The sequence below is a fragment of the Schistocerca cancellata genome, chromosome 1, assembly GCF_023864275.1.
Source record: "Schistocerca cancellata isolate TAMUIC-IGC-003103 chromosome 1, iqSchCanc2.1, whole genome shotgun sequence".
Classification (NCBI taxonomy): domain Eukaryota; kingdom Metazoa; phylum Arthropoda; class Insecta; order Orthoptera; family Acrididae; genus Schistocerca; species Schistocerca cancellata.
Window position 1 is genome coordinate 113809772 of NC_064626.1, and position 20506 is coordinate 113830277.

Genomic DNA, 20506 nt, shown 5'->3' on the forward strand with positions numbered 1-20506 from the left:
AGGCGACAAAGTTCATGGGACAGCGAAATGCACTTATAAAGATGGGGATAGTACAGCGTACACAGTGTATAAACGGGCAGTGCATTGGCGCAGCTGTCATTTGCACTCAGACGATTCGTGTGAAAGGATTTCTGACGTGATTATTGCCGCACGACTGGAATTAACAGACTAAACGGGGAATGGTACTTCGATCTATACTCATGCTCATAAATTATGGATAACTACAGAACGTGGTGCCACACAACGTGGCACTACACAAAACTGGCGCTAATAGCATAGGCACATAAGGAACACACACGACACAGATCTGTAAGTCGACGGCATTGGTGATCAGTTGAGAAAACCATCCCGAAACACATGTGCTACAAAACGCCACTGTTTCTTGCGCATATACCCCGACATCAATATGGGATATGATCACCATGTACAAGTACACAGGCCGCACAACGGGTTGGCATACTCTGAATGAGGTGGTCGAGCAGCTGCTGGGGTATAACCTCCCATTCTTGCACCAGTGCCCGTCGGAGTTCCTGAAGACGTGCAGGGGTTTGAAGACATGCAGTGATACGTCGAGCGAGAGCATCCCAGACGTGCTCGATGGAGTTTAGGTGTGGAGAAGAGCCAGGCCACTCCATTCGCCTGATATCTTCTGTTTCGAGGTACTCCTCCATGATGGCAGCTCGGTTGGGCCGTGCGTTATCATCCATTGGAGGAAGGTGGGACCCACGGCACCCCTGAAAAGGCGGGCATACTGGTGCAAAATGACGTCTCGATACACCGGACCTGTTACAGTTCCTCTGTCAAAGACATGCAGGGATGTACGTGCACCAATCATGATCCCACTCCACACCATCAAACCACGACCTCCATACAGGTCCCTTTCAAGGGCATTTAGGGGATGGTATCTGGTTCCTGGTTCACGCCGGATGAAAACCCGGCGAGAATCACTGTCCAGACTATACCTGGACTCGTCCGTGAACATAACCTGGGACCACTGTTCCAATGACCATATACTCTGTTCTTGACACCAGGCCTTACGGGCTCTCCTGTGACCAGGGGTCAGTGGAATGCACCTTGCAGGTCTCCGGGCGAATAAACCATTTCTGTTTAGTCGTCTGTAGACTATGTGCCTGAGACCACTGTTCAAGTGGCTGCAGTAAGGTCCCGAGCAAGGCTACCTGCAGCACTCCATGGCCGTCTACGGGCACTGATGGTTAGATATCGGTCTCCTTGTGGTGTTGTACACTGTGGACGTCCCGTACTGTAGCGCCTAGACTTGTTTCCTGTCTGCTGGAATCGTTTCCATAATCTTGAGATCACACTTTGTGGCACACGGAGGGCCTGTGCTACGAGCTGCTGTGTTGACCAGCCTCCAGTCACCCTGGTATTCTACCCCTCAAACGTCATCAATATGTGTTCTTTGAGTCATTTTCAACACACAGTCACCATTAGCACGGCTGAAAACGTCTGCACACTTACTCGCTGCACCATACTCTGACACGCACAAACACACCTCTACGTATGTGGACTGCTGCCAGCGCCAATTTGCGACAACCGCAGGTCAAATGCAGCACATGGTCATACCGCAAGGTGATTTAAACCCGCAAACCGCCCACCAGAGCATTGTTTCACCATGTATGAGCATTACCATTAATTTATGAGTTTGAGTGTAGGTGCATGGGACATTTCATTTCGGAAATCGTTAGGGAATTCAGTATTCCAAGATCCACAGAGCCAAAAGTGTGCCGAGATACCAGTTTTCAGGGGTCCGTATCCGTTAAGACAGCAGGGCGAAATTTGGCGTTAACGGGCTGTGCTAGCAGACGACCGACGCGAGTGCCTTTGCTAACATCAGGTCGCACGCAGCGCCTCTCCTGCCCTCGTCACCGTATCGGTTGGATTCTAGACGACTGAATAAACTTGGCTGGGTCGGATGAGTCCAGATTTCAGTTGGTTAGTGTTGATGGTAGGGCTCGAGTGTGGTGTAGATCCCACGAAGCCACTGACAGGTTGTCAACAAGGCACTGTGGAAGCTGCTGGTGGCTCCATAATAGGAATGTGTTTACATGGGAAGTACTGTGTCCTCTGCGCCATGTTCAGCTACTAGGAGACCATTTGCAGTCATCCATGTGCCCAAATCATGATGGAACTTTTATGGATGACAATGCGCCAGCCGTCCGCTGTGGCTTGAGTGGTTCTAGGCGACTCACTCCGGAACCGCGCTGCTGCTACAGTCGCAGGCTCGAATCCTGTCTCGGGCATGGATATGTGTGATGTCCTTAGTTTAGTTAGGTTTAAGTAGTTCCAAGTCTAGGGGAGTGATGACTTCAGATGTTAAGTCCCACAGTGCTCAGACCCATTTTGAACAATGCGCCAATGCAGCGGGCTACAATCGTCGCGCCTGGTTAAAAGAACATTCTGAGCAGTTTGAGCGAATGATGTGGCCACCCACATCGCCCGAAATGAATTCCGTCAAACATTTGTGGGACATAATCGAGAGTTCAGTTCGTGCACCAAATCCTGCACCGGCAAGACTTTCGCAATTATGGGCGTCTATAGAGGCAGCATGGGTCAATATCTCTGCGGAGGACATCCAGAGCTGGTTGAGTCCATACCATGTCCAGTTGTTGCACTACATCGGGCAAAAGGACACTTGAAACAATATTAGAAGGCCCCGTGACTTCTGTCACCTCGGTGTGTGATATTAAATTTAGGTGCTACTGTAGTACGATACTCAGACTTCTTTTGGTTTTCGTTAGTGACTTTCTTGGTCATTTATTTGGTAACCCTCTACGTAGCCACTACGCTCATAATCTGCCTCAGAGAGGTGACCCTGTCCCTGGTCGAATTAACTCTGTGGATTCATGACTGTTTTTGTTGTACAATAGACGGACTGTCACTTTCTAAACTTTCTAGGCTAATGCCATACCAGTTCCTCATTTCCATTTCGATACAGTTACCATATAATATTTCCTACACACAGAAACTTGTTAACACGGTTCAGACAGTTTCCTCCATTATGATGACTAGCTGTCGATCGTATAATTAAAGCCAAATCATTGTTAAATCGTGTATAGGTGACCGCCCGTCGTTAGTCGGTCCTGCAACAGCGGCACACTTGCTGAAGGAAAAGGCAGTACCTACTGTACCAAATGTAACCGTCGTCCACTCTCTTATCTTCTACATATTACAGTCTTGTCTGTAATCTCCGACATCCTAAAATCAGTATCGTACCCGGTATCGCGCTAACCCGTCCATCCTTCTGGTAAGAAATTTCCATAGACTTCTGTTGTCTCCTGTTACTTGAAGCGCCTCTTCATTTTGTACAGTTTGTATCTCTTTAATGCTTAATGTTATTCTGTGGGACAACCTGATATTTATTTCTCAAGAACCACGGTCCCACTGAGATCATTCAGCTATCGCAGCAGGTTATGCTTACTTCCTCGGTGTGCTCGATACAAAAGTAGCTACATATTACCTCTGTTTCCAGCCTAGACTAAGAGCTAAAGTCTGAGATATAAATATCTTATACGAACTTCCGCACACAATTTGCTGGCTTACGCTGCTCCTGAAAAACGTTTGTAATGATGGTGTTGAAGAAACAGGTGACCCAGTGTTGTGGTTAAATATTCAAAGACCTCTATTAAATGCCTTCACTTACGCTGATATCCGTAGGGGATATAGGGATTTGAAATAGGATGTCAATCAACAGTGTTTTGGGTACATACTCCTCCGAGGACTCAGCGATGCCTCTATCTCCTTCGATGCTTTGGTGATGCGCTGGAACGATGTGTTACTCATTCATTCTGTTTTCAACAGCTGAAATCATCAATTATTTCTTCTTGTTCCTAATTAGTATGACTTGTTACTCACTAACTTCTGAATTAGAACGAATCGCTGTGGAGCACCCAGTAGAATGTTGTTTGAGCTAGTGTGAAAGTAAGACGTAGTCCCACTTACGTCTGGTAAGTCGGTATTATTATTTTAGTAGCTGGTATACAAACGTCTCTAAGGAGCGCTTGTCTATCCGCAGGTTACTATGGAGCCTGTAACGAAGTGCTGATGCAGGAGGCGCTGGTGAACAATGGACCTATTGCAGTGGGAATGGTGGCCTCCACCTATTCTTTTCCGATGTACTCCGGTGGCATCTACCGCGACCTCCAGATCTCAGCCAGGAGTGATTTTTATCCTTACGAGGTAATAATAGAATTACTCTACTGTATGAAAGAGAAATTAAGGGTTTTCCTTTTTCGTTTGGTACATAAAACTTCCTAGTGCTCATAAAAATTTCTACACAATAGCATCAACAAGATACGCCGAGAGAAGAAGTAAGACCCCGATGTTTTCATTTTCGCTGTCAAGTAGAATTGTGTGTATGTATCAGGTCAGAATACTTCAAAATGTGAGGTTGGGAAAGTCTTTCAGGCTTATGCATTCCCCATTATTTATCAACGCCTGATACATTACGTACTAAACATGTGAAGTGGCAGTCTGAAAGTTCATTCATCCAACTATTTTCGCCTGCTATACAGTGCTGTAATTCAGCTTCATTCACACTTAAAATGTTAGGCGGAAGTCTTATTAGAAAAGCTTATGTTCTATACATGTCTCCAGTTTAAAAACGCCGTTAATTTCGTGCTATGTCAAGTTAGGACTGCAGAAGGAATGCTCTGAATCCTTTCACTTATAATACAAAAAATATAAAAAAAGTCTTTGTATCCTGTAGGTGTTGACGGTTATTATTGTAAACGTCAAAGAGGTTCTGTGTGGCGCAATATAGTAACCGAAGTTTAATGTCAGCGCAAGTGACATAAGATCAACCTTTACGACTTCACCCACTGTTTTATATCCCATCAGTAACTTTCATCCCCTACGTACTTGTTTTCGGGAGTACGAAAGATTTAATGGGGCTGTTGGTGGGAGAGATATGACTCTAAACCACACAAGAAACATCATTAATACTTTATTCCTCGTGTTCGGTAAGAAACCTCAGACAGAAATATATTTTACACGTTTTTTGACGTTGTTGAAAGTAGAGGAGAAACTCAGAGGAGGGCGTTCTAGCAGTGTGATTTTATCATTTTTTTTTCATGTAAGTCTACGACGTTTATCTTAAAAACATAGGTGGAATTCAACTGTTGAAAAACACGAATCCACAGTTTCTGGCAAGAGATGTGAAGAACACGGAATGGAGAAGGAAATGGGACGTAACTTCAACGCTTGAGAGGATATGTGATGTTGTTACTTTGATTACAGAATCGATTCAAACTGACGAAGAACCTAGCTGTGTGAGTCCACGTTCGACGTACTCCCTCTCACCTTGTTGCAAGGATTAATTCCGTTCGGAAGGTTATCATAAAGACGTTGTATCCTGAGTCAGGCTGGCCAACAATTTTGCCTGTTCCTCGATATCTTTGATACTATTTCTGTGACTGAGTTGAATTGCGAGCTGTTTCCATATGTGCTCTGTTGGGAAAATATCTGTCGATCTCGCAGGCCACAGAAGTACCTCAGCGTCACTCATACAGTTCATAGAGAGACGTGCCAAGCGTGGACAAGCATTGTCTAGTTGAAAAATGACACCACGGTAACGTCACGTGGGAGGTGAAACGTGACAACGCAGGATGTCCGTGATGCACAGTTGTGCCTCTGTCACCACCAGCCTGTCACCGCCAAACTCACTGGGCGACGGATATCCGCAATAGTGCAGACGTCCCATTGTGTCACGACTCAGCAGCAGTCCGTGATTTCCGATCACGGCACCGCTAGAAACACATCTGTTTGTACTGCGGAGCACGTAAGAGTAGAAACGTACCTGTTTGTACAGTTGTGCGCATAAGACAGTAATTCCCCAGTCTGGCTGCTGTCTGTATTCGCCCAGTGGTGAGTGATGACACAGATCGTTGCAAGGTAATCATTAGTTATTCTCGAATGCAAGGCGATGTACTTGATGGACAATATGACCACGGGCACTACTTTCAGTGGTCAGACGTGGTCGACAGTGAGACTGTCAACGAGTATTCCTGCCCTCACATACCCATGCGGTTCAACGAATACCGCACAGTTTCGACAAGCTGTCCAATTGGAGAGCTATAGTTATGTCCTCTCGGCTTCCATTATGTACTGATAAGAATATCCTCACAAGAGTAAGCCGCATCTCCCCTCCTTCACAGTGATAACGCAACATGTGACGCTGTTCACGTCCCTTATACAGCGTGAATCACCTGAAACTTGCACCGCAGATATTGCGGAAATGGAAAGTACTATTGATGTGCGGTTTTCACAGAATGAGTTGGTGGTAAGGGGCTCGTATTGCTAGCCAATAAACAGATTGTAATAATTCTTAGAAAGTATATTTTTTGGAAAAATACACTCTTTTCAGCGGAACAATGGCTATTGACATCGACAAACTAAATGTAGGCTACATTAGATATCAGTGGTCTTTACCCGCAGGATTCTAGAGCCAGTCGTTAACAACATATCATACTTGGAAAAGTTTCCACAATGACACTTGTTTGTGCCATTCAACCTGCATAGTTTCTAGGCACGATGTTATTATGTCAGCTTTTAGTGTGGTTGTGTATTCCATGGTGCATTGCGACTTCCTAAACAGCTAGTGTGTGACAGCCCAAGCATCAGGTCCTGAGTGGACTGTGGGATTTACCGGTGCAGAAGAAGCCGACATGATCATGGCGTATGGAGCAGTTCGTTCTGGTACGGTGCATCCGGTAAGATACCTCAATAGACGTCAATCATCTCGGCAATTATTTATCAAGAATTTTTAGCATATTGCAGCCCTGTCAGCAACTGTGATAATCAGCATCATTTGCACAAATTTTCTGGTCTTTACCAGGTTTCGGCTAAATTAAAAATAGCATAAATAGTAGTTTTATGCTTCTGAAGAAGGCTAGATTAATTTAGCTTAAACCTGGTAGATATCAGAAAATTTGCGCCACTGAGGCTGATTCTTCAAAATATTAATTATTTATCGACTTCTTCAACTAATTACGTGAAAGTGTGACACCTAGACATCGTAACAGAAGGCAACAAGTGACGACAGATGTATCATATATCTTGTTCAGTGAGTAAGCCATATTTATCAGTCATGGCCAGACAGAACGCCGAAGCACGCACTATTGGCCTGTTGAAAAACCTCGTCGGCTTCTTCAGGTGGAAGGCCAGCGTCCACGGGGTGTAAACGTGCGGTGTGGGACAGTGAACCATCAGCTCACAGGCCCGTTTTTCATAGACGGGTCACTGAAAGCAAACACGTACAGCAAGATATTGCTCCATTTAAAAAAAGCTTCTGTTTTCACAAAAGTAAACTTTCTAATTACGATTACAGTCTGTTGATTGGCTAACAATACGATACCATGACTACCAGTCCATTGTGTGGAAACGGAACATCAATAGTACTTTCCGTTTCCACAATACCTGCCGTGCACTTTGGTGACCGTCCTACTTCTCACAGAGAACTGCAATTCTGTCATTTCCAAACGCGCCGATAGTGTATTAGTGTTGCAAGGTACTCCAATTTTCTGCCATGTCTTCTGTGTGCTTAATGTTTTTTGTGAGACAGTGTATACGATAAGCTTGTGTCTAAAAAAAATCACACTTCTCAGTCTTGAATGTTATTCTCTAAATGATGGTGCTGCTTTTCTGTGTGCAACAACGAGGACTGGAAACGATGCAGCAGAGCAGTTGTCGTCAAACTTTTTTGGTCCAGAGCCAATACTGACATTGTGGGGCGTCAGGCAGGACCTCACATGAACCGATATTATTATTATCTGATACCTACATAAATTAGTATGTAACGAGCCCCAAAAATACTAACTACAGAAAGGACGCGAAATGGATGTTAAAAGTCGGCACATTCGGAACTCTTCGTGTGGACCGTTATCGTTTCAGATTCTTTCCACCATTAGCGACTCAGTGCTGTGACACTACAGTTGCTTGTTGTCTGTGTGAACGGGTGATTAACTGGTTAATAACAGTAACTGTTCTTATTTTTAAATTCATTATGCAATATGAGACATCAGTGGTTAGCACACTCGATTCGCATTTCGTAGGACGAGGTTTCAAACCCCCACTCGGCCATCAGTACACCTTCCATGATTCCTCTTTATCGCCTAAGGCAAATGCAGGGATGGTTCCTTTGAAAGGACACCGCGCATATTCTTTCCCATCCTTCGTCAATCGGAGCCTGGGGTCCAAACTGGACGTCGAAGTGAACACTAATATTCCTCCGTTTAATGTAAGACGTGATCAAAAACTTTCACTAAATGTTTTTGAATGTAATTTCTATACTATACATTGTGTTGTATGACTACAGGCTTAATTTAATATTATATTCGTTGCTACAAATATATACCGTATTTGAAGTGATCGTCTCTATAATATGCATTCAGAAATCCACTTTATGTCTCCATAAGTACTGATGGTAGCGGGACCCCGGCTGTTCAGTGTGAAATGTAAAATCAAAACACCTTCAGAAGTCTAAATGTCCAGTTGTTATTTTATTTGATCAACCAGCTTCAGCGATACATTACGCCATCTTCAGACCACCTGACCGACGTGTACGAAGAAACCCACCCCGGGCCCAGTCAAAATATAGGCCAGCATTTAGTGACTGTTGTTCGTAGATTTCTTCTTGACACAGCGATCCCTTCGATCACCACTTGGTGGCAATGGTCGATAGCTCGTAACCACTCAGGGAGTCACTGCAGATAATGGAGGACTCACCTGAGCAGGAGCGGATATACTCTAGGGCGCGAGAGATGGCGACAAGCTCTGCAGAGGAAACATTGCACCCATCCAGCAATGAGCGTTGTTAATATTGTTCCCCAAGAGTAAAAGCATAACCAACTCGACCATCAACCATCAAACCGTCGGTATAGACTACGCTACAGCCCGGAAACGTGGCAAGGATGGAAAGAAAGCAGCGGCAGAGGTCGTCAGGAGAGACTGACTCTTTCGAGCCTTCTGCCAAATCCAGCTGAAGGCATAGATTGGCCACACACCACGGGGTGTACGTATATGGGCCCGGAAAAGAGGTGGCAGAAGGAAAAACTCAATCCCAGAGAGAAGAGACGAGGCACAAACTACAAGTGAACACCCTGATCAGGACAGCACCTCCTTTCGGGAAGATGGACGACCAAGGTGGGGAACAGGAGATGGTTATTTGGATGCCCAGGCAAGCTACAAACATGTGCAGCATAAGCGGCAAGTAGTCGTTGGCGTCGGATCTGCAATAGAGGGACCACAGCCTCCAAACGTATGCTGTTCACAGGGCTTGTGCGGAAAGCTCCAGTGGCGAGTCGGATCCCGCAGTGAAGTATGGGGTCAAGCAACCGCAACTTGGAAGGCAATTCCGAACCGTAAACCAGGCTCCCATAATCGAGACTGAAACAATGCCTGATACAGTGGTAGAAGGGTAGAGTATCAGTACCCCAGCTGGTGTGAATCAAGCAACGCAGAGCATTAAGATGCCTGCCGAATATGAGGGAGTCAAGTCAACCGAGCCTCAAAAACCAATCCGAAAACAGATGCGTCTGCTCCACAATAAGTGGTTCACCGTCAAGATAAAGCCGTGGCTCAGGGTGAACAGTGCGACACTGGCAGAAATGCATGATGCAAGTCTTGGCAGCCGAAAACTGGAAGCAGCACGATATGTCCCAAGACTGTACCTTGTAGATAGCGCCCTGCAGCTGCCGTTCAGCAACCGCAATTCAATTGAAGCTATAGTACAGGCAAAAGTCATCAGCATACAAAGAAGCTGATACGGACGTTCCCACAACTGCAGCTAGCAATTAAAAAGAGGCAGACACCAAAAACAGATCCTTTCGGGATCCCATTCTCCTGGAGTCAGGAGGAACTATTGGAGGAACCAATAGGGCATTAGTCACAAAGATATTTAAGGTAAAGAAAACTGATGGCGAGTCACTAAGGGCTGCTCGTTAGTTGCGTGGTGAAGGTTGAAAACGGACTTCTCATCTTAAATATCTTTATGACTAATGCCCTTTTGTCATATTTATTAGTTTATAAATGACATATAAGTACTGTCAGTCTTTTACGATGATTCCGTACTTATACCCTATCACACGTTTTTAGTCATTATTCTGTGACCATGTTATAGAATATAGAACATTCTTTGTTTTAAATTCTGAAGAAGACACTCCTAGCAGAGTTGAAACCAGTTTAATATGTTAAAAATAGTGGCCGAGGGCTGGTTTTCTGTCAATTGTGACTCCTTTTAGTCTCCTCTTACGACAAAGAGGAACACCGTGCGCCTACTCTATCTCCCGGACCCGCAGGGGTGTGGAACATTTGCCTCACTGTAACTGTGTTACAGTATATGTACCTTCCATTGCTCGTGCAGATGATGCTCGTGATCCACATGATTTTCGAACTTTAGTTTGTCTGAGTAGGCAGCACTGAGTTCGTGCCATATTCAGTATCTTTCCGTGAACTCTCCATCCTTAGTTTCAATCATCATTCGTTTTCAGTTAGGCAACTTGGGTTGTTCATGAAACATTATTGCAGCCTGGACGACACTTGTCATTTGCGCGAGCAGTACTGCTACATTCTGAAACAAAGCAGTGATTCTTAGTTTATTGGTTCCTAGAATCAACGCAACTTTCATGTGCGTAATAATTTTAGGCGTGTCTGAAATAATTACAGTTAATTTCCTTTTTACCTAGGTTGCTTATCTACGAAAAATAAGTATTCTCTATACTTTTAGTATTTGGAATAAATGGCAAAGGTAAAAAAAAAATAAAAAAAAAACAAGGAGAGGGTTTAGCAGAGATACTAATGTATGTCTGGAATGGTTCCAAGAGCTGACTGATGAACATCGTTAAAGTGGTACTGCTGACTCAGAGACGAGGACTGTGTAAACGAAAGCTGTTATGATTCAGGAACAAAACAAGAAGTGTCAGAACATGATGAATTTGAATCAAAGGGAAAAGTAATTCGGGAGCAAGTTTTTCTGTTATAAAAATAGGGAATAGCCAAATGGATGGGCCCGCATCTCGTGGTCGTGCGGTGGCGCTCTCGCTTCCCACGCCCGGGTTCCCGGGTTCGATTCCCGGCGGGGTCAGGGATTTTTCTCTGCCTCGTGATGGCTGTGTGTTGTGTGCTGTCCTTAGCTTAGTTAGGTTTAAGTAGTTCTAAGTTCTAGGGGACTGATGATCATAGATGTTAAGTCCCATAGTGCTCAGAGCCATTTGAACCATTTTGAACCAAATGGATGAAAAATAAATATCCTACCAGTTTTAGAATAAGAGCTTGTAATGTCATTACCATTTACCTGGACCAGGAAATGAAGCTCATTTAACAGATTTTACTAAATTATTGTTCAATGAAAATACGGTACTCATTATTGCAAAATGCGCTAATATTTACATCAATGAACTTCGTGGTAAATTTCCTACGGAAAGGGATGCTAAATAAGGAGGTCCACAGATCAGAGCTTTATTGATTTGTAGTATCTGTGTGGGTATCTGAGACGTTCAACAAGGAGTCTAGATTGCGCAGCCCGACCCGCCAGAGGTTCGAGTCCTCCCTCGAGCATGTGTGTGTACTGTTCTTAGCATAAGTTAGTTTAAGTGTAAGTCTAGGGATCAATGACCTCAGCAGTTTCGTCCCTTAGGAATTCACACACACATTTCTAGTAGGAGTTTAACAAAGTTGTGGGATAGCTCAAAGGTCAATAGACTTCAATCATGCTACCTGTGTATGCATGATAACTTATTCACGTCGCAGTTGAGGTGCCTCAAGTTTGATAATATTCTTGATAGAGGTGTTCTCAGGACAATGACAAGTTGGTTGCTCTCTAAAGGTACTGGAGATATTTACGAACAACTGTCAAAAATATTTTAGTTTTAAGTTTGCTGTATTTGTGTATTTAGTGTATTATATTTTGATTAAAGTGAAACACTTCTAAAATCATTTGCATATACCGTTCAGAAAGTCCAATCATACGATTTATGTTGTGGATGACACCTGTCATCCGCGCGAGTAACTTTGTCAGGAATTACGGCGCGAGTAACGTAGGGTTAAGCAACGTCTGAAAGGCGTACTGGAGCTGGCACCCAGACAAATTGTGTGAATCTATTAACTCCTTTTGCAAAAGATTTTAATTGTGCTGAAATTAACACTCAGCTAATCGTACCACATATTAGTGCGCCGTTTGGCTTTTACGTGCAAAAGTACTCACCATCGGCCTGGTTTTACCGTTTTACGTCCATAACTCTGTCCAGGACATTTTAGAGCTTTTGTGCTATGATAGGAGAGTTTCAGTCTGGTTATTAAATACGACTGAAGACCGTGGGCTGCACGAATACATGATTTGGGCCGTAGTTTGACGACCAGTGCTGTAGTGAACACACACTTTATTTTCCAGCTTGTCAAGTAAAACGGAAACTACACGGTTCTTGTCTGTTCACAGTACACAGACCACGCGGTGATCATCGTGGGCTACGGCGAGGACGCCGAGTCTGGGGAGAAGTACTGGATCGTGAAGAACAGCTGGGGTGAGGCGTGGGGAGAAGACGGCTACTTCCGCATCCGCAGGGGCACCAACGAGGCCAGCATCGAGAGCGACGCCTTTGAGGCTTCACCTATACCTTGAACTCCGACGGCTGTGTCACCGGATCAAGATATAGAGTGTGAAATATCTTACTGTTTACATTACCTGTAACAAGGAGGAAAGTGAATAAAACTCTTGAGTTCAGTAGGATTATGGTCTCTCCTTTATTCAAAGTCAGACACAATATCAGTATCCTGAAGAAACGGATAAGCATCAGTTCCATTGTATCGTACGTTGTAGAACTGCAGCAGCTTCCTCATAATTCTTTTACGTGCATCTACACTGCATACAGGTAGAGTGTGTGGAGAATAACATGGCCGGTAGATATGCAGTCGGCTGAACGGTATTGGCGGGTGTTGCAGACATCAGCTGTAGGGGAAACGCCGAGCTCTGGAGGGAAAGTGGTGCTCTAAACTGAAGACAACGCTTACATTTTTTGTGAGTGTTAAGTGGAACCCATCCACGGCCACACTTACAAGGTGGCCATCCAAAAAGATTTACTGTCACCTGGGCGTTTGTTACTATCTAAAAAGGATTCCAATGGAAACGGCAAGATATCGAGCGATTTATTACCATCACACTTATTAAGCACTTGTAACTTTCAGTGAACCGTCATGAGTCGAGAAATTTCATTGAACGCTACATTCCTTATTTTGCCATATAATTTTTTTTGTTTCTTTTCAAACAAAAGAGGAGTTCACACAGTATCACTTCACTAACAAGTTCTGCAGATGCGATTGCTAGAGAATTCTGAAACTTTGATTAAAACAACAGTCGAGATCACAATATCATTTCTTTATTATTACCGGTTTCGGTTTACGTTAAAACCATTTTCAGGTTTTGTAGACCTTGCAAGAGTAAGAACGACACAATGAAAAACGTTTGTAATATTGTCCCTTCCATTTTTGTGCCTAGTCTGTCATTAAAAATATACATATGTTTGTAATATGATGCCATCTATTTCAGTGTCTAGCTTGACATTAAAAATTTACAAACATTTTTAATATAGTCGATTCATTTCAGTGCCTACTTTGTCATTAAAAATTTTAACGTGATATTGCACCAGTTAGGTGGCACACGTCGTCATTAGAAACGGATGTTTTTTCCACCAATTTATGAGTCGTCCGCACAAACGCGTTTAAATATATCGACCTGGATTGATATCGTGATTGCAGTCGGCATCTCCAAACGTACTTCTTTGGTTTCTTGGTCGCCACTTCTACCGTTATATTACCATGACAACCGCGTCCATTCAATACACAATTCTATGATTACATGGCGGCCATCTTCGCCTTAACGTTGCCTAGGAAACGGCGTAGTTTTGGTTTTTTACGAGGGGTATTGCCCAGTGCCACCCCCCCCCCCCCCCCCATGAACCATGGACCTTGCCGTCGGTGGGGAGAGAAAACTGGCGTTCTATGGATAGGAGTGTGGAATGTCAGATCCCTTAATCGGGCTGATAGGTTAGAAAATTTAAAAAGGGAAATGGATAGGTTAAAGTTAGATATAGTGGGAATTAGTGAAGTTCGGTGGCAGGAGGAACAAGACTTCTGGTCAGGTGACTACAGGGTTATAAACACAAAGTCAAATAGGGGTAATGCAGGAGTAGGTTTAATAACGAATAGGAAAATAGGAATGCGGGTAAGCTACTACAAACAGCATTGTGAACGCATTATTGTAGCCAAGATAGATACGAAGCCCACACCTACTACAGTAGTACAAGTTTATATGCCAACTAGCTCTGCAGATGACGAAGATATTGAAGAAATGAATGATGAAATAAAAGAAATTATTCAGATAGTGAAGGGAGACGAAAATTTAATAGTCTTGTGTGACTGGAATTCGAGTGTAGGAAAAGGGAGAGAAGGAAACGTAGTAGGTGAATATGGATGGGGGCTAAGAAATGAAAGAGGAAGCCGACTGGTAGAATTTTGCACAGAGCATAACTTAATCATAGCTAACACTTGGTTTAAGAATCATGATAGAAGGTTGTATACATGGAAGAACCCTGGAGATACTAAAAGGTATCAGATAGATCATATAATGGTAAGACACAGATTTAGGAACCAGGTTTTAAATTGTAAGACATTTCCAGGGGCAGATGTGGACTCTGATCACAATCTATTGGTTATAACCTGTAGATTAAAACTGAAGAAACTGCAAAAAGGTGGGAATTTAAGGAAATGGGACCTGGATAAACTGAAAGAACCAGAGCTTGTACAGAGTCTCGGGGAGAGCATAAGAGAACAATTGACAGAAATGGGGGAAAGAAATACAGTAGAAGAAGAATGGGTAGCTTTCAGGGAAGAAATAGTGAAGGCAGCAGAGGATCAAGTAGGTAAAAAGACGAGGGCTAGTAGAAATCCTTGGGTAACAGAAGAAATATTGAATTTAGTTGATGAAAGGAGAAAATATAAAAATGCAGTAAATGAAGCAGGCAAAAAGGAATACAAACGTCTCAAAAATGAGATCGACAGGAAGTGCAAAATGGCTAAGCACGAATGGTCAGAGGACAAATGTAAGGATGTAGAGGCTTATCTCATGAGGGGTACGATAGATACTGCCTACAGGAAAATTAAAGAGACCTTTGGAGATAAGAGAAACATTTGTATGAACATCAAGAGCTCAGATGGAAACCCAGTTCTAAGCAAAGAAGGGAAAGCAGAAAGGTGGAAGGAGTATATAGAGGGTCTATACAAGGGCGATGTACTTGAGGACAATATTATGGAAATGGAAGAGGATGTAGATGAAGATGAAATGGGAGACACGATACTGCGTGAAGAGTTCGACAGAGCACTGAAAGACCTGAGTCGAAACAAGGCCCCCGGAGTAGACAACATTCCATTGGAACTACTGACGGCCTTGGGAGAGCCAGTCCTGACAAAACTCTACCATCTGGTGAGCAAGATGTATGAAATAGGCGAAATACCCTTAGACTTCAAGAACAATATAATAATTCCAATCCCAAAGAAAGCAGGTGTTCACAGATGTGAAAATTACCGAACAATCAGTTTAATAAGCCACAGCTGCCAAATACTAACACGAATTCTTTACAGACGAATGGAAAAACTAGTAGAAGCCGACCTCGGGGAAGATGAGTTTGGGTTCCGTAGAAATACTGGAACACGTGAGGCAATACTGACCTTACGACTTATCTTAGAAGAAAGATTAAGGAAAGGCAAACCTACGTTTCTAGCATTTGTAGACTTAGAGAAAGCTTTTGACAATGTTGACTGGAATACTCTCTTTCAAATTCTAAAGGTGGCAGGGGTAAAATACAGGCAGCGAAAGGCTATTTACAATTTGTACAGAAAGCAGATGGCAGTTATAAGAGTCGAGGGACATGAAAGGGAAGCAGTGGCTGGGAAGGGAGTAAGACAGGGTTGTAGCCTCTCCCCGATGTTATTCAATCTGTATATTGAGCAAGCAGTAAAGGAAACAAAAGAAAAATTCGGAGTAGGTATTAAAATCCATGGAGAAGAAATAAAAACTTTGAGGTTCGCCGATGACATTGTAATTCTGTCAGAGAGAGCAAAGGACTTGGAAGAGCAGTTGAACGGAATGGATGGTGTCTTGAAGGTAGGATATAAGATGAACACCAACAAAAGCAAAACGAGGATAATGGAATGTAGTCGAATTAAGTCGGGTGATGTTGAGGGTATTAGATTAGGAAATGAGACACTTAAAGTAGTAAAGGAGTTTTGCTATTTGGGGAGCAAAATAACTGATGATGGTCGATGTAGAGAGGATATAAAATGTAGACTGGCAATGGCAAGGAAAGCGTTTCTGAAGAAGAGAAATTTGTTAACATCGAGTATAGATTTAAGTGTCAGGAAGTCATTTCTGAAAGTATTTGTATGGAGTGTAGCCTTGTATGGAAGTGAAACATGGACGGTAAATAGTTTGGACAAGAAGAGAATAGAATCTTTCGAAATGTGGTGCTGCAGAAGAATGCTGAAGATTAGATGGGTAGATCACATAACTAATGAGGAGGTATAGAATAGGATTGAGGAGAAGATGAGTTCGTGGCACAACTTGACTAGAAGAAGGGATCGGTTGGTAGGACATGTTCTGAGGCATCAAGGGATCACCAATTAAGTATTGGAGGGCAGCGTGGAGGGTAAAAATCGTAGGGGGAGACCAAGAGATGAATACACTAAGCAGATTCAGAAGGATGTAGGTTGCAGTAGGTACTGGGAGATGAAGAAGCTTGCACAGGATAGAGTAGCATGGAGAGCTGCATCAAACCAGTCTCGGGACTGAAGACCACAACAACAGCATTGCCCAGTAAATATATAACGACGTGTATATATTTTAATGGTTGAATCTTTTAATGTAATTTTACCTGGTATTATGTCTTTATGTAATATCCGTATGCGCATATAATTACCACTCTCTATTGTATTCGTTTAACGACAAAACATTAATAAGAACGATGTGTTTGTCACATGATGACACTGCTTCTTCTCTCGTTCCGTAAATTTGTAGATTTTATTTTAACTTAAATGACTACTTGCCTGCCGGCCGGGGTGGCCGAGCGGTTCTAGGCGCTACACTCTTGAAGCGCGCGGCCACTACGGTCGCAGGTTCGAATCCTGCCTTCGGCATGGATGTGTGTGATATCCTTAGGTTAGTTAGGTTTAAGTAGTTCTAAGTTCTAGGGGACTGATGACCTCAGAAGTTAAGACTCATAGTGCTCAGAGCCATTTGAACCATTTTGGACTACTTGCCTGGTCGTTTATAATATTTTAACTTGTTATGTACTCGTATTTGGTTTATGCAAACTTACTTTGCAAATTTCATACAGCAACGACATTTCATTTATTATGAAGTGTTTGCCACTGGCTGTTGCTGCCGGAATTCATAGTCGGCGCGGGATTTGCACATTATTTAACCCGTTGCTCCACAGACATCGGTGACAATGTACGATCATGGTATCACGTGAAGAACCAGGGAGCCATCAGGGGTAAACGCTACAGCATTTCTCTGTTTTCTTTTCAAGCCATATGGAATAGTCTGTCTGTAGCTTTGTTGGTCCTACCCTAGCATGACGTAAAAAACTGGAGGAGGCTTTAAAGTGAGTCGAAACCGGTAATAACAAACAAATGTTATTGCGATCTCGAGCGTTGTTTTAATCAAACTTCTCACCAACTCGCTGCGTACCATACACAATTTAGTCTAAATTTATGCAGTGGTTCATTACGTTTAGTAAATTAGGATTTGAGGAGAAGTAAAATCAATAGTTTACAAAAAAGCACATCCTCAGTATAAAAGTAAACTTGTAATGTCTTCATTTATGTTGTTTCAAAACCAACAGCATTTCTCATTTCACCGCCTGTCGATGGTCCTTAAAAACTACCTTCCTCATCGAAAACGTCTGTTGTTACTGAAATAACACGGCAGATAATGAAGTGTTGCATAATAAAAAAACTGAAAAATTCTCTCCACTTCGGTTGCTATCGTTTATCGAAACTTCGTTTCGATATCGCAAACCATTTATGTTCTTTGGGGAATGTTGTAGGTTTTTCATTCCGGCCTTATCGCTGGCGCACAAATTGCAAATAAATGTACTGTATAACATCAGTTTTCTCGAGGCTGGTGACAGACTGCCACCCAAGTCTAGAGAAAAATCTATTGTTAGCTAAAATTCATACACAGCCACGCATTGTGCAACATCACCAAACGCAAAATCATAGTGATTCCTATTTTTCACTGCAAACTTTTTCTGTCTTACTCAGTTCTAACTTCTCAGCATCTACGACCATTAAAGAAATGTTCCGTACGTCACCGTGAAGCTCATACACAAACCTACAAGTAAGCGAATTGTTTCTGTAAAATCGTTTGAGAAAAATTGCAGGGAATGCGCCTCGATTGTGTGATCGCATCGCATCGCCAACCGGCCGAAAGCGCACAATCTATGTTGATCTCCCTTTCCGAACAAACGATTGAATCCGTCCAACACTTTGGAGGAAAACTGATCACTGCGCATCGCCCAACATTCCGTACGCGGACTCTACCTGATGGTATCACAAATGACATACTTATTGAATTCAGCCATGTGTTATTCGACTTTTGTTTTATTAAGGAGACCAAAGCTAAGAAAAATAACTCTCAGAAGCTTTGATCTCCTTCTACAGTGGCTCTAACATCAATATTTCACGCATGAGAGTACATGTTGCAGTTTATTTTAAAGTATTTATGGCAATGGCTTATGTATGGAAACGCTCTGCAGCAGGAAAATATCACACCAAGCTCTCCTTTCTGGGATTTCCGGAAGATTCGCCACAACGGGTATTGGTAAATTTAGTACACAAGCTCATAACTGACAGGGATTTTTCCGATAATAAGCAGCACTTCTTTTCCGTGACTGTGGAAACGAGTGGTTCAATTTTACCTACTGATAAACCACAACAAAGCACTTAACGACGTGTCTCTTCATTTTACAATGTTAGCCCAGTTTATTCCGCATTCTTCTCAACTTCCGCGACGGAACCCCATCTGTCTAATCACTCGGTTTTTTAAAATTTCAAAGAATCGGTCAGTTACCACAAAGGAAAACTCAGCACGTGTAATGGAAGACAGAACTGCGAACATAGTGTCAGCGTATGCAGCGTTATATGCTGGGCTAAGTTTCATAGCGGCCCAAAATTTGTAAATATGCACCCGAAGTACAACTTAATCTTGTTACGTCTGTCGATTCTGCTGCTTACAGCTATCACAGTGCAGTATGTTTTCGTTTAGTGCGAGTATGTAAGCCATAAGTATACGGCCAGGTGACAAATGATGGGCTACCTCCTAATATCGAGTCAAACCTCCTTTTACCCGGTACAGTGCAGCAGCTCGAAATGGGATGCATTCAATAGGGCTTTGAAAGTCCCCTGTACAAGTACTGAGCCATGTTACCTCTGTAGCCGTCCATAATTGCAAAAGTGTTGCCGATGCTGAATTTTGCCCACGAAATAACCTCTCGATTATCTCCTATAAATGTTCCATGGGACTCCTGTCGGGCAATCTGGGTAGCCAGACCATTCGCTCGAATTCTCCAGAATGTTCTTCAAACCAATCACTGACGGTTGTGGCCCTGTTCAATGGCACTTTGTCATCCATACAATTCCATCGCTGTTTTCGAACATGAAGACCGTGAATGGTTGCAAACGGTCTCCAAATAGCCAAATATAACCATTTCTACTCAATGAGCCATTCAGTTGCTCCAGAGCAACGCGTCCATTCCTCGCGAACACCGCTCCCATCTTTATGAAGCCACCACCAGGTTGCACAGTGCCTCGTTGAGAAAGTGGGTACACGGCTACACCACCATCAGTTCTTACCAACTGAAACAATGACTCATCTGACGAGATCACCGTTTTCCAGTCGTCTAGACTCCAATTGACCTGCTGACGAGACCATGAGAGTAGCTGCAAGCGATGTGATGCTGCTAGAAAATGCACCAGCCTCGGTCATCTACTGCCATGGCCCATTAATGCAAAATTTCACAGCGCTGTTCTAACGCATACTTTCGTCGTACGTCCCACATTGTTTTCTGCGGTTATTTGACGCAGTTTTGCTGGTGTGTTAGCACTGACAACCGCCGATCTTGGTCGTTAACTGAAGGTCGTCGCCCACTAGGTTGCCCATCGTGAGAGGAAATGCCTGAAGGTATTCTTGGCAACCTCTTGAAACCTAGGATATCGATTACTGAATTCCCTTACGATTTCCAAAATGGCAGGTCCCATACCTCTAGTTAGAACCACCATTCCGCGTTCAAAGTCTGTTAATCCGCGTCGTGCGTCGTGCAGCAGTAACAACGTCGGAAATCTTTTCACATGCATCACATGAGAACAAATGACAGCTCCGCCAATGCACTGCCCTTTTACACCTTGTGTACTCGATACTACCTCCGTCTGTGTATGTGCATTT

The 20506-nt window shown here is 43.3% G+C and overlaps 1 protein-coding gene across 1 annotated transcript in view; it reads left to right on the top strand.

Annotated features, from left to right (window-relative positions):
* Positions 1-12701, top strand: part of LOC126151965 (dipeptidyl peptidase 1-like) — a 63600-nt gene extending 50899 nt beyond the window's left edge. Inside the window, exons 9-10 of the mRNA XM_049915979.1 lie at positions 4034-4197; positions 12449-12701. Of these exons, the coding sequence (XP_049771936.1) occupies positions 4034-4197; positions 12449-12631 (347 nt within the window). The 3' untranslated portion in view covers positions 12632-12701. The remainder of the gene's footprint in view (positions 1-4033; positions 4198-12448) is intronic.
* The last annotated feature ends 7805 nt before the right edge of the window (positions 12702-20506 follow it).